We start from the raw sequence: 15,136 nt of genomic DNA on the forward strand, positions 1-15,136 counted from the left end.
CTGCCCAAGTGATCCTACCAGGCAGAGTGCCTCTGGGGTGGAAGTGAGAGCCCATCTGGGGAAAAAGGAGGGAGGAGGTGAGCACAGGCAAGGCACCACATGAGCCTGCTCTATTCCGACCAACATCTGGGGACTAATGTTGAGAGCGCCCCCTGCTGGCTTGGCCACTGACAAGCTGTGGGGTCAGTACTGTAACCTCTGTGAACCTCAGTTTCCTCTCCTGGAATAAGAATAATATTTAATTCACAGGAAAGTTTTAAGGATTCATTAAGACAGAATATGTAAAACACTTATATGGTGTGCGGCAAATAGTAAGTGCTCAAAACACCTTAGCCATAAGGAGGAAAGGGAGACAGGAGAGAATCAGAAAGTGCAAAGAGGCAACGACAGAGACAGGCAGATGGCTGGTAACCCAGGGGCAGCCCAGTCTGACCCGCTGGAAGTTTGACTCTCCCACAAAAGATATAGAAAGGTAAAGCATCCAAACTTTAGCACCCACTCCCCAAAATGGACTTGAGTTCTTCTGGTTCAACACCCTCATTTTATAAAGGTTCTGAGTCCCAGAAAGAACAAAAATGTCTCTGAGATGCCCAGAGGGCTGGCAGAGGAGCCAAGTGCGGAGGGATGATGGCCAGCTGGGGAGGGAGCTGCAAAGACGGGCCGGTGCCCTGGCTTACGTTTCCTGTTCTCCGCAGTGCAGAGGGAGAGGGTCTGCCTTCCTGTCCCCTCGGCCACAGTGACCCCTCAGATCACAGCAGACTGAGAAGAGGATCACTGGGCAGGAAGGGACAGGGAGGGGCAGGGAGGGGCAGGGGACCGACTCATCCTGCCTAGGCCCTGTGCTAGGAGGCACTTCCTTAAACCCAGCACAGACTCAGTACTCATCCAGCCTGAGAAGGATTATCCCCATTTCACAGGTGAGGGCACAGGTGCCCAACGCCCCTGAAGAGCTAACAGAGCTAGAACTTCAACCTCAGTCTGTGTGACTCCAAAAAGCCCTGCCCCGCTTCTGCCTGGGAATTGAAAGGCCTGGATTTGGGACCAACACTAACTGGCTGTAACCTTGGGCAATCCTTTCTCTCTGGCCTCAAGCTCTTCCTCTAAACAAGGAAGGTAGACACTGGTCACTGAGGGCCCTTCCAGCTGGAGCTGACATTCTTAGAATTCTAAACAAAAGCCTCCCCCGGCTGAGTCAGGAGAAAGGCCTGCCAGATACCCCACAGCCTATCATGCGGCCTTCTTGTCCCGGGAGCACAGGGCAGCCCTGCCCAGGGAGAGCCCCTCGTCCTGCCCCAGCCCCGGGCAGCACGATGCCTGCTCCCCTCCCTTCCAGGGTGGTACCCATCCCTCCATGCCTCTAGCCCAGGGAGCCTGGGCCTCAGCATCCCCCACTTTCTGGGGCAAATCTCAGCTCAGCAGTTTGGGGAAATGAAACTAAAACAATGAATCAAGCCCTTCAATCAGGAGCCTATTTCCCCCCAAATCTTCAAGGCTTTGGGGAGCCCACAGGTCAAGATTTCGGTCAGTGCTTCTCAAACTAAAAAAAAAAAATTGGTTTTTAATCTGCTAAGAACTTAGACTTTTGTAAAATTAAATACACTAGATAGTGGTAACGGTTACATATTATGAATGTTCTTAATGCCACTGCATTGTACACTTAGAAGTGATTAATACAGTACATTTTATGCTATGTATATTTTACAATAAAAAAATTTTTGATGAAATGAAAAAAAAAGATGCAAAATGCTAGCCTCAACTTTAATAGTCTTCAACAGACCTTGTAAGATTGTTATGAGGGTTTCTAGATGCTTACTTTACATTTCTGTACTTATCTCATTGCAGACCAGTAATATTTTGTGGACTGACAGCGGCCCCAGGACTGCTCTTTTTTTTTTTTTTTTTTTTTTTTTGCGGTACGCGGGCCTCTCACTGTTGTGACCTCTCCCGTTGCGGAGCACAGGCTCCGGACGCACAGGCCCAGCGGCCATGGCTCCGGGCCCAGCCGCTCCGCGGCATGTGGGATCCTCCCGGACTGGGGCACGAACCCGTGTCCCCTGCATCAGCAGGCGTACTCTCAACCACTGCACCACCAGGGAAGCCCCAGGACTGCTCTTTGATAGTACTGATTCAGGGTGCTGAGAGGTGGACTCTGGCTTTGCAGAGCCTCTCAGGAGACCTTCCAGAAGGAACAAGGTTTCTGCTCCCCAGGCAGATACCTCTGGATACCAAGCCAGTCAACCCCAAGCAGCCCCAGGCCAGGCACACTGATCTGAATTATGCCTGGACCCCTTCTTCCACCCTAGTCTGTCTCCCAGGGTCTTCTTGATGTGCATTATTAATAACGTGTCCCCGTTTGTGGCCCCGATAAGCATAGGGAATTATGAGGTAGGGGATGGAGTGGGGTGAACTGGGAGAGAGAGAAGTACAGGGTAGAACTGTGATCTTCTTTGTGATCTAACCCCTATAGCAAACTTGGCCCAAGCATCACCTCCTACAGGAAGTCATCCTGGGCCCACAGTGGAACTGAGGAGCCCCCAGCTCCCCCTGCTCACATCTCCCTGTATTTTCATTGAATGGCTGACGTGGAAAATTTGAAAGTGGTGCCTACTCTTCTGGGGTGCGGTAGGCCTTGGTTTGCGGGTCTGGCCAGATTTCAGGCGTTGGCTAGGCGTTCTTGCGCAGGGTATTATCTGCACAACTCTGAGCAACTGCACTGATGATTGGGGTTCCGGGCCCATCTCCACCAGGCTGTGGGGTACTCCAGAGAGGGGCCCATGTTTGGGATATTGCATCTGAGTACAGTGGTCTCTGCTTGGCTGAGCAGCAGAAAATACTGTGGGCTTTTGAAAGATCTAGACACCTGGGCTCCAATTTCAGAAAGTCTACCTCCAAAGGTCTGTTGAGGGTCCTGAATCTCTGTATTTTGAAAAATTGCCATGTGACTCTGATGCCCAGCTGGTGTCTGGCCCATAAGAGGTGCCCTCGAGTGGTTGGTGACTGTGGTCATAGTGGTGCAGCATGTCTGTGGAAGGAGACTCGGGGACCTCCAGGACGGGAGCTGGGGGACGTTGGGAAGGAGTGGCACTTTTATATATCCTTTTGTACTGATTGGACTTTGACCTTAAAAAAATGTGTGGCTGACTGACTGATGAAGTGGCTGTCATCTATGTGAGGAACTGCAAACTCTAGGCCTGTGGGCTGCGGTCCTTAAGGACAGAAGTGGGTGAGTCAGAGGAATGGAGAGCTATAGAGCACACATCCCACCTCAAGGGGGCAGCAGTTGCCCAGAGCTTGCTCGGTGGGACTGTGAGCCCAGGGTGGCCAGATCTTCTGGTTTTTCAAGATAAGCCTGAAATCATATTTCCAAGTGTAATTAATTGTCAACTAATTCAAAAATTTAAAGCACAGCATGGAGTGAAGACAACATGCCTGCTGACCGACTCTGGCTGCAGGCCACCAGTTGGCGCCTTTGGATCTAGGAGGATTCTGTTTAGGATTGGGCACCTCCAAGGCCAGTCTGCAAAGCCAGGACAGAGCCAGTCTTTGCTTCTAGAAAATCGGATTGACTCCCCACGGGGTCCACACAGGACAAGAACAAAGCAGGTGCCGAGAGGAGTCACCACCCACTCATAATTCAGTACATATTAACCTCCCACCATGTGCCAGGCTCAGTGCTGGAGATCCAGTGATGTGACAGGCACAGCTCCTGCTCTGGGGGACGCTTCCTTTTAACTAGAGAGACACACTTGAAATAAATAATTGCATGATAATGAATTCATTTGTGAAACATGAGGAGCTGCAGCATAGCATGGGGGTTAAAAGTTCGGGTTAGGGCTTCCCTGGTGGCGCAGTGGTTGGGGGTCTGCCTGCCGATGCAGGGGGCGCAGGTTCGTGCCCCAGTCCGGGAGGATCCCGCGTGCCACGGAGCGGCTGGGCCCGTGAGCCATGGCCGCTGGGCCTGCGTGTCCGGAGCCTGTGCCCCGCAGCGGGGAGGCCGCGGCAGTGAGAGGCCCACGTACCTCAAAAAAAAAAAAAAAGTTCGGGTTAGATTCCTGACTCCACACCTAGCCAGTTATGTCACTTTGGGCAAATACCTTAACCTGTCTCAGTTGCCTCGTTTCTTGCCTGTGAAATGGGCATGATAATGTCATAGGGTTGTTCTGGGGATCCATTGAGATAATGCAAATAATTATTAGCCGCTGCCATGAAGTATAGAGAGCTGTGAGACCACGTAAGAGGGAGCCTAGGCTTCGCAGAGAATCCCACCAAGGCCCTCCAATCCCAACGATACTGGAGCTTCTCCCCAGAGAGGGGAGTGGGAGGCCACAGGCCTCCAGCCTCCCGTCCAGTGGGGGAATCTCCTCTATAAGGAGCCTGGCCTTATCTTCTTGTTGTTCCCAGCAAGGCCCAGGGACTGCTGCACCCCCAGAGCTCAGCCCTCCTTGTACCCACCATTCTGCTGTAGTGGCCACGGGCATCTGGCCAATCTCCCACCTGTTTCTTCTCCCCTTGGATCAGTTTCACAGCCCACTGGCCCCTAGTAGGATTGGTGCCCAAGGACAGGGAAGGTACTGCTCTTGACAACACTGGGAGAAAGCTGGGCATTTCCCACTATGGGCCAGAGCCCCTCCACTGAGGTTGCTGCATTTCAGAGCTTATCAAACCCTGCAACTAAGTTTTACAAATCTGAGTGCCTGTGTAAAACAAGTCAGAAAACCTTCCTGGTGCCGCTGACGTGCAGAACACCAGCTTCCACTGGCAGGGGGACACTGTGGACCTTCTATTTGACCTGGGCAAAGAGGGGGGAGGCAGACGGCAAGAGGCTTAAGTGCCAGCAATGTTTCTGGGGCCTTGAAGTTCAGCTCAGTGGAGGGATCCTCAATGGCCAAGATGTGGTTGGTCCCCGATCTAACCAGGTAGAGAAGATCTGCAACTAGTCTTGAATGTGGAAGGGAATTTCCAGGGCACCTAGTCCAGCCTCCCATCCAAAGGGGGAATCTCCTCTATAAGGAGCCTGGCCTTATCTTCTTGTTGTCCCCAAACAAATCACTTTCAACAGTGATTCAGAAGCCAAACTAACAGTAAGGTGGCCAAACCATTACCTGGGTGGACAGAGTTATATGGGGTGGCCCCCTCCAGCTCAGACACTCATCACTTCATCCCCGTGCTGCTGAGACAGGCTCCTGCTGTGGTCTCCATTGCCTTCTCTCCAATTCATCCTGCCCCTGCCTCCATTTTCTCTCCCTCAGAATGGCTCTGTTCACTGAACACTACCATTCCTGTGTTCTAAAGCCCCACAGCTTAGGATAAAGGGAATGAGAGCCTGCCACGAGCCAGTAATCATGGCAGGTTCTCAAAAAGTGCGTGCTCATCAGTGCATGCTTGGGTCAACATCTGACTTCTCAAAGTACTGGCTCAAGTCTTCCCTCCTCTGTTAAGCTTTCCAGACCACCGACGCCTGTGGTTACACTCTCCACCAAACCACCAAAACACACTTGGCTAAGTACAAGCATGTGGTCGAGACCGTATTCTCAGCAAAGTGTTCCACAGCCCTCCTGCCCGCTTCACGCATAAGCACAAGGTGCGCTGGGACCCCATCTCATCTTTTCATCGCTAGCACATAGCTCAGTGTGGGGCACACTCTAGCAGCTTGTTAAAGGTGGATTTAAGGGCTTTCTTCATCCCTCAAACCTCTCTCTTCTGCTGAGGCCACTCAATCACCACGTCCAAGCACAAAAGCCTCAGGAAGAAGGGACGCACCTCACTTTCCACTCAAGTCAAAGGAAACAGAGTGTGCTCCATGATGACAGCCCCCAGACTGCAGTCAAACCACTCTGGCCTTACAAGCCCAACCTATGACAGAAGTCCTGCCAGGAGAGGCTGGCCCTACTCACTCTAAGGACAGGACAGAGAGTCCCCGGGCCCAGGAAAGCACAGACAGACGCTCCCCAGAAGCTCCTGGACACCCACTCCTCCTTCTCTCCAAATTATAGGCAAAGACTTGAGTGGAAATTACTTAACCTAGTTCAACCCTTTCATTTCATCCTGGAGAAAACTGAGGCCCAGGACTAGTACCTCTCCAAAGGTCAGAGGTAAAATAGAAAAGCCAGGGCTTCTGATTTTGTGGGTAAGATGCATCCTCTTCAGTTCCCTGTTGACAATTGTCACAAGGTGGGAGCTCAGGACCACTTTTTGATACTATGTCAGGGCCACTGTGGGGTTGGCTGTAACTAACTGGGGGATCTCTCAAGCCCATCTTGACCCTCTTCTTGCTTTTTCCAGATCTCTGTTCCCTAGCCTACATGTCCCATATAAACAAAAACTTACTGGCTAACTGTAGGACATCTAGTATCATTACTCCAAATTTCTATCTTCACGCCATCTTTATATCCCAACTACTCAGAACTGGTGCTTTAAAGACTCCCAGAGGCACCATCTCACCCATGTAAACCTCTAATACCTACTATATGCACACAAGCCTCACCTTTGCCTACGTGTTCAGGTATTGCCATCATTAACTGAACTACACTTGATCCTTTTCCTGTTTGCCCTACATGGTCATGACTCTTTAAATTCAGCCTTCTTTCAGAACCCCTACAATTGATCACCTAGTAAATTTATAAGTCAATTCAAGGCATACAAAAGCTTCATAGTCATTTCTACCTCAAGAGTATACACTTAGCTCACTCACTAGCCTCTGGTTAAAAAGTTATTTATATATAGTGCTAAATATATACTAAATACAGTTCTAAGTGTGCTCTCTACACACACACACACACACACTCACTTAATCCTAACAACATAGAAGAAAGGTTAGTGGGCTATTATTATAAGTTTGGTAAAACCCAAATCAAGAGCTGCAGAGGCCTAAGCATGGCAATATGCAGACCCCACTGCAGTATTAGCAGTCATCCTGGAAACTTTCAAGGAGCGTGGCTTCCAAGAGCTTTTCCACAGATGTCTGAGAAGCAAATAATCATACATAATTAAGGCTATTTCCCAAATAGCCTAGGAAAGCTGCCAAAGGCTTTCCCGGAATTGAGAGGCAATCCTTGACAACTGTGAACACTGTAGCCTCTGGATACAAGATGAAGCAACTGCCAACCTTCACCACCCAAGTCAATGCTGCTCCAGAAAATAAGGTTCCCTTTATCAGTTCATAAGGGTTGTTACAGTGGTACACAAGGTTTTACTACTCTTTTGATTCTTGAGAAATGGCTCCTATGGCAGGAAAGCATTAGGATTCACGCCACCCCCAGCTGTAACATAAAGCAAATAAACCATCAAATATATCTAACTAGGATCTTAAGACTTCTCTAAACTGTTCTCTAGAAACGCCATTTGCCTTTTTAATGGGGGCACAGAAACAAAAAATGCTTGTTTGCCAATAAACATCTGAAACACTATCATAACAGCTGATCGGAGCCGAGGCATCACAACAAAGTGACGATTGTGGAAGAAGACAATGCATACAACTCTGGAGCGAGAAACTCCAGGGCAGAGAACTCATAGTGATGTGTGTACTGGGTATTTCCGCCAGCCTAAAGGCCCCATCTGGAACAAATATAAACTAGGAGGGTCTCTATCACTGGACAATTTATTACCTGGACAGAAAGAAGTCACTGCCACCAACAGCACTGTGCAGTTTTATTAACCATTCAAGTACAGTAGCATCTGTTAAGATCGGGACAGAATTGGGATTTAAAAGTGAACAGATATTCAGCATCTAACAGTTTGAAAGAAGCCACTACATATTCTTTTCACAAACATGTTTTCACAGAGCCAATACAGTACTAGCCATTAACCCAGCACACCAAGTGTACTGAAGTAGAAAAGATGCAACAAGAAAAATAGCTACATTAGAAAGACTTCAACGCTTTAGAAAAAGAGTAAAACACTTTTAGTTTCTCCCCTTTAGCCCCTAAAACAACATCATACAGTCTGGATCTACCTATACAGTCCTACATCAGCTTCTAGAATATTTGTCAGGAGGGCAAAAATAAAATGACACTGGCCAGTACAGTCTTTGGATATTTAGGAAGGGGAGGGGGAGAAAGTCAGTTCTCAGAACAAATTAGTCAGCTTCAGTCTCATCAGCAGGATCTTTGGATTCTTTGTTCTTCCGCACTTCTTCAATGTGCTTGTCCTGTAAAGAAACAGTATATATCATCAGTCAAGTAAAAAAAGCCTGCCAGGTCACACCCCCAAGAGGCCCAAATCAGCATCAGTACGTATGTTATATAACATATATAACCCCATATAGTATAATAATATACTATTATTATATAATTATATATTATGGGAATCACATAATTAGAGTTCTAAGACATCATCTTTGAACTTCCTGGGTCACTCATGGAACCTAATGATTCAGCCTTCTACTGCTCTTCCAAAGAATGTGCAATTATGCTGGAAATTGGTGAATATTCCTCCTTATTTAAAATAAGATGCCTCTGATTTAACATGTTAACCCCAAAATTGATGACAAAGACACCAAGCACATGTGATCAAGGCAGAGAGTTCAAGCCACTTCATTGGTGTATCAAACCTCAAGCTCTTAAGCCCCTCAAAGCCAGGAAGATACACCAACCTTCTCTCGCAAACGCTCCAGTTTGGCAGCCATTTGCGCCTCTCGGTTCTCTTTGTTGGCTTCCATTTTGTGGGTCAGCTTCTCTTCTGCCATTTTACTGAAGTTGTTGTTCTCCTCTATCGCTTTTTGAAGCACTTCCTTCTCATGCTCTCGTTTCTCAGCAAGCTGCTTCAAGACCTCAGCTTCATGGGACTGGAAAAAAATTCAACAGGCTAGGCTCTCTGAAATGTTATTTAGCATAGTTAACAATCACAAAAGAAATATTAATTGAGGACTGAAGATAGAAAATTAGATCTCTTTAAATAATACTGAAGTCAGGACCTGAATTATCCATATCAAAATACCGTGAAAATGATATTCTTTTTCTAGTGTTTGTATTTACTTTGGAAGACTGCCCATATTTGTTCAGAGATTCTTGCCCAATTATTCCTTAAGGAAATATTCGTAAGATTTACTGCTTAATGGTATCAAGATGACTGGAGTGACATACACTTAGGAATGGCACTTTATTGTAAAGAATTTTGGTTTTTTAACTTCAAAGGCTACCTAAAGAAAATTAGGTCATTATGAAAAATGTAACCATATTGATAAAAAGAAAATACATGGCAATGATAGAAAATTTAAGACTAAGCCTCCAGATTACTATTTAAGTCAGAGGATTTGTTTCAAGGAAAGGCTTATTAGCTTTTTTCTGTGGAAGCTGCATTAAATTCCAGACCACTGGAGCTCTGTTACCACGGTATGCCTCCTTCAACAGACTCAGAATAGCTTATTGCCAAACAGATTCCAATGTGTTTGGAAGCATCAACTTGCAGGAAAACTTCAGAGCATCTGCCACTGGTTCTGTTAATTCTCTTCTTCAAAATCCCAGTCGTGATAAGAGTTTCACTATATTTAGCCAGTTACTATGTAAAGCGCAGACTAATGACTACAGGGCCAGCACTGATTCCTAAAAAAAGTCTCCGTCCAGCCTTCGGCTGCATCTCTTCCATGAACTCAAACTACGTGAACTCCATCAAACTCCATCAACTCAGGCTAAATAGAAGAGCAGGTGGGAGATGAAACACCATTGCAAACACAGCCACTCTTCCTGGGGAAATAATTCCATGTTGACAGTGGGTCAGCACACATGCATAAAACATGCGGCACCAAAAGGTGCACAGCACATGCTACAGCAGCTTAAAAAGGGGCCCAAAGTGTTTGTGTGTGGTTATATGTACCAGACTTCAAAACACTAACTGTGTTGGTCGTAGGCAGGCTACTACTTCACCTTTTTGTGCCTTTATTTCTCTAATTTTAAAATTAAACCCACTTACCCCAAACAAGGTTGTTGGAAAGGGGGACTAAATGAGAATTTATGTAAAATTCTTAATGAAACGTTGAATAGAGGGAAATACACCAAAATGTTAACAATAGTTATTTCTGCGAAGTAGGATAATGGATACTTTTAATTTCCTACTTATAAACTTCTGCGGTTCTCAATTTTTCTATAACAAGCATATTAATATTTGTTGACTTTTCTGACTAGTTCTTTTTAAAGATAGCTACTTTATAATAGAAGTACTTAGATAATAGCTGCCACACTACCAGTATGCCAGCTGAGCAACACAATCACATAACTAGCAATTTAAAATGTTTTTATTGTACAGCTCTCAAAAAACAAAACAAACAAAAAAACCACACAGACATACACAGAAACCCAAAAAACAAAACAAAACAAAAAAACCCAAAACCTTAAGAGACAAAAAAAGAATCATCCACCAACAAATCTATTTTTCAAAAAGAAAGCATGAGAAGCATGAACTGGTTTCAGGCAGACCTGGGCTTGAATTCTGGCTCCAATACTCATTAGCTATATGACTCAGAAAAATGACAACATTCCTGAGACCATTTTCTAATCTAGTATCTCAGACAACACCTACCCTCTAGGGTCACTGTAGAAAAGGAGAATATAAGTAAAGGAGATGGTACACAATAGGAGCTCAATAAATGATGGCTGGTATTTTGTTCCCACCACTGGCATATGTAATTTTCACAGTTATAATCACCATCTGGCTACAATTCTGTTTTCCTCCTCTTATAAAAATAAAACAGATTTGCCATATTACATTAATAAATATCCTATTTTCTGTGAATTGATGTTTACCTTGCGTCTTTCTTCTGCAGCTTCTAGTTTCTTCTGAATTTCCTCCAGGGAAAGATCCTTCTTCTTTGGAGGGGAAAGGGGGAATTCTGGGACAGATTCTTTTGATCGAGGGCTGAGAATCAGCTCAAAAGCCTGGCCTGAGGCACGCTTCTCCAGTTCCTTCACCTGGATATCTGGATTTGATCATATTTATAATATATTCAGAAAAATGGAGTTTTCCTATTCTAATAAACTGTTCTACCATTTTCTAAAAACCAAATCAATTTAATGAATAGAATTAGGGCTAATGAAGCAGCTGTGTTTACAGGCAAGAAATTATTATCTAAATACCACCTCCCAGAAAAACAAAGCTCAACATTTTTGGATTAATAAATACCATTCTAAGATATCAGTATTTGACAATCATTTCCCTGAACAAAACAAAGACTTATGCAAAACTCCACATTTTGCTTTACACCAAGCCAAATCATCTAATAATGAAACAATTAATTATGAGCTCTCAATACATTCAAGTAATAATAATTTTTTCTTCTTTAATTATTCTGATTTATAAAATAGATTTTTTTTTGGTAAGACCAAAACACAAGTGCCAAATTATAAGCTTAAGAATTGAGCCATCTCCTATTCTAAAATTAGAAGCCCATCACAATTTCGGATTTTCCAAATAGATTACCTACCAGAAGAAGCCATGGTGAACAGAAGACAAGAGACTGGCAGTGTATTCTACACAATCCACTAGCAAGGAAAACCCTGGAAACGATTTTCAAAAGCATGCGATCAATTTCTTTGCATTTCCATGCCATAGATTCAAAGGGACCTCAAATCACACCCATATAAATCAATGTCAGAAAAATCACTACTGTGGAATTAAATAAGACATCAACTAGAAAATTATAAAAATCCATAAAATACTCAAACACTGGAAAATCTGAATTGAATAGAACGCTGGTTGCAGAAGATGAAGTTAACTGAGCTTGCCTGTTCAAAAAATACTTATATTTTTAAAATTAGACGGAGTTTAAGTCACAAGATTTTTTCCTCCCCCATATTTTCCTCCTGGTGAGAAGATATTCCAGGTTCAACGCCTAGTGATACCGGAGCCATCTTAACACTGCCTACAACTCATTGTGCAAATGAAATACCCACCCCTGCTTTGTCTGTGTCTGCCATGTGGAAAACAAAACGCCCAAGCTAATATTAACCAATAATGTCGAACTCCCATTGTTCCTGCGGTTTAAGCTCCTTGTCCAACAGCTGGTAACATTAGTTTTATGAACCTCTAGGTTTTAGGTTACAATAGTTGCTGCCTTGTGTAGAATTTTTTCATGAAAAATTCTACATCCCTTGATTTTTTTTAAAGGTCATGATTCTTGTAGACCCCAGACTAGTACCAAAACCGTAGGAATACAGGGTCTCAACACCTGGAACTTAAAATCCGAGTCAGCAACACGGTCTAACCCGGCGGAGCATTAGACTCAGCACCAGATTCAGGGTGGGCGTGGCCCTGGCCCAAGCGAGGAAAAGCGGCAGGCCGCCCCCGGCCAATCAGAGCACGCCCTACACTCCGGTCCCTGGCCCCGCCCCCTTCCTCCCCGCGCCTTTTCGAATCTCCCCGAACTCACAACACCCCGGAGCCCGCGCGCGTGGGAAGGGGCGGGATAGGCGGGGCTAACGGTCCTATCCGGGTAACTCCGCCCTTCCCGGGCTCGCCCCGTGCAGACGCCCCCCCCCAACTGCCGCCAAAAACACCTTGCGGCGGCCCCCACCCTCGCCGCAGCTGGGCGGGTGGGGCAGTCCCCGGAAAGAAACCGTGGGGTACCCCACCATCGGCTCGCCACCTCTTTCCTTCACTTCCAATCTGCCGCCACCCAAGCGGTCCGCGCCCCACGCCGCGAGGACTGGAGCGCTCTCATGGGGTGTCAGCCTCTCGGGCGCTGCTCCCTGGGGGCGCCGCCCCGCCCCTTCAGACAATGGGGACCCCAGCGGGGCCGCGCCTGCAGGAGGAAGGTGGGGGCCAAACGAGGGCCTACGCCCCCTATTGTCTCCTCGACGACCTCCCGGGGCTAACGCACCGAGCTCGCCCAGCAGGCCGCGCCCCCTCCCCACCACAGCCGCGCCCCCGGGGAGCGGGGACAAAGCCGAGGCTCCGCCCGAGCCACACACAAAGCGGAGCGATCCCCGCCTGCCAGCCCCTCTGGGGCCCGCGGCCCCGCCCGCCGCCCTCCAGCAAGGGGTCGCTGCCAAGACCCTGCCCCTCCCTCCGGCCGCGTCCCTCTCGCTGCCCCCAACCTGCAACCGCCACCGCCACCTCCTCCTGGAACCCCTCACCCACCTGCTCGGTCCGAGCCGCCTGGCCACACTCTGAGCACCCACGGACCCGGGCGCGCACAAAAGCGCCAAACAGCGGCACGTGACCTCCCCGCAGGGCTCCGCATTGGCTGAGAGAGGCGGCACGTGCCGGCCCCTCCCCACCCCGCCACAGCCCAAGTGGGCCCCGCCCCTGGGGACCCCGGAGCACCTCGGGAAGTGTAGTTCAGGCTGGCGGGACAGAAGGACAATGCGAGGGGTGAGGGCTTCTTGGCGGTGTCTCCAGGTGTGAGCCGGGGGCTAGGACGGTCGTCTGGCCGCGGAAGAGGGTGATGCGGTGACCCTGCCTGGGTCTGAACCAGTTCTCCCATCCTTAGGAAAAGGGCGGGGCAGGGTCCCTTTCTACCTCTCAGACGGTGGCCGCCTGGACTCCGCGTCTGTTGAGCCACTTGCCCCACGTCGCCCCAAGGGCAGCACTCGGACAGCGCATTGCCCCTTCGGTGCCCCACCCTGTACCGCCACCTAAGACGCCCAAGCCCTTGTGACAGGACAATGCCACTCGACGCCCCCATCTGTCACCTGTATTGTGACATCATCATAATCTCTAACCCACTCAGCCCTAACAGGGCACGGGCGTGGCCCTTAACTCACTGTGTGAGTTCTCGCTACCACATTAGGGTCCCTGAGCTGGCGACCAGAGACCTGTGGGGGCAAAGCAAGAGGCTCTGGAATTTGATCTCCTTTGGTCTAACAAAGTCACTCGGCTTAAATGCAGACTCCCATCTGCTCTGCCAAGCCTTTTGCCGGATGATAGGGAAGGAAGCGCAATAGCAGTTCTAGACTACTACACAGACTGCAGTTGAGTGTTGCTTTTGTTCTTGAAGCACGTGCTCCCTGATCAGTGGGGGCGCTTTTAAAGAATCAAAAGAAGCCACAAGGTCACGGTTCCCCCTGCCCTGGATAGATGAGAAGCACAGCAGATACACAAAGGAAATTGGTCTGACCCTGGCTATCTTAGAACGACTAGCCTCATTCTTACCACAGAAAAGCCAGAGGAAAAATAAATAAAATGAACATGGTTCCCGAGCCCCTTCTCCCATTCCCCTGACCAAGGCTCTGTCCTCGGTGGTGGTCATTCCACCAAAGCACCTGCTTTGAGGTCCTGACTAGGCAAAAGGACACCTTCATTTTATTGCTCCGCCTCCCCAAACCAAAAAACAAACATGACCCAGTTTGCTGAAACAGAAGTCCTAATTTAAAGACTCCCCATGTCCAGCTAGTCACTAGGGATATGCTGGAGTTAAATACAATTCAGAGTGCCTGAGACAAGGAAAACTGGATCATACAGGCAGCAGACACACCGCACAAAGCAAACAATTAGCAATGCACTGATGCCTGAAATATGCTTGTTGCAGCATTTTCTCCAACAATCGTCCTTGTGTGGGGTCGGCCTCTCCCCCGCCCATGATCTAAGTGGTTTTCCCTTAGCATGTGAGCAGGACCAAGAATAATTCAGATTCTGAGCCCTGAGAGCCTTCTCCCTCTCAGACCAAACTTAGCCACCAAACAGCCAGGTGTTTCCATCTTTCAGATTTTCTGAGCAAAATCTCAGAAATCGTTAGGAAGAGGAGTGGGGATAAGAGCTCGCTGAAAAGTGACAGATTGGCAGGCAACACACATGAGCAAGAAACCCAAGGCCAAGAGGTCTGTTATCCCCTGAACCAGCCTTTATCTTGAAGTCTTTGTACTTGATCTGGAGGTTTGCAGAGGAAGGTCCCACCCATTTGATACACTTTTTTTTAATACAAGAAATTGCCACAAAAATCTCACATTTCTGACTATTAATGTTTTGACAGAAAAAAAAATAAATCTTTCAAAACACTGATTATTTTAAAACACTTATACCGCTTCCCCCCACCTTTTCTTTCTCCCTGGAGCAGCTGTCTATTTCCATGGAAACCACAGCTAGGAATGAAGATGTTAGAACTCATGTAGATTTTTAATCTTTTTTTAACGATGCCACTTGGCTCCTGGGTTTGTTGATAGAAGCCTCGCCCTGCCAGTCTCTATGACAAGGATTTCCTGAGATCCCC

General features: G+C 47.5%; 1 protein-coding gene across 1 annotated transcript; it reads right to left on the reverse strand.

Annotated features, from left to right (window-relative positions):
- Positions 1 to 7,634: 7,634 nt before the first annotated feature.
- STMN1 (stathmin 1) lies at positions 7,635 to 13,089 on the reverse strand. The gene is made up of 5 exons (XM_079697484.1): positions 13,069 to 13,089; positions 11,414 to 11,486; positions 10,737 to 10,909; positions 8,591 to 8,782; positions 7,635 to 8,146 (listed from the first exon to the last, which is right to left on the reverse strand). The coding sequence occupies exons 2-5, from the start codon at positions 11,424 to 11,426 to the stop codon at positions 8,075 to 8,077; spliced, it is 450 nt and encodes a 149-aa protein (XP_079553610.1). The 5' UTR covers positions 11,427 to 11,486; positions 13,069 to 13,089; the 3' UTR covers positions 7,635 to 8,074.
- Between the last annotated feature and the right edge of the window lie 2,047 nt (positions 13,090 to 15,136).

The sequence above is a fragment of the Hyperoodon ampullatus genome, assembly GCF_949752795.1.
Source record: "Hyperoodon ampullatus genome assembly, chromosome: 2".
In the NCBI taxonomy this organism is placed as follows: Eukaryota; Metazoa; Chordata; class Mammalia; order Artiodactyla; family Ziphiidae; genus Hyperoodon; species Hyperoodon ampullatus.

Coding starts and splice junctions, on each gene's coding strand:
- STMN1 (XM_079697484.1), bottom strand. Junction 8,783..10,736: donor CTGCAGAAGAAAGACGCAAG/GTAAACATCAAT, acceptor ATTTTTTTCCAG/TCCCATGAAGCTGAGGTCTT. Junction 8,147..8,590: donor TGGAGCGTTTGCGAGAGAAG/GTTGGTGTATCT, acceptor GTTTCTTTACAG/GACAAGCACATTGAAGAAGT.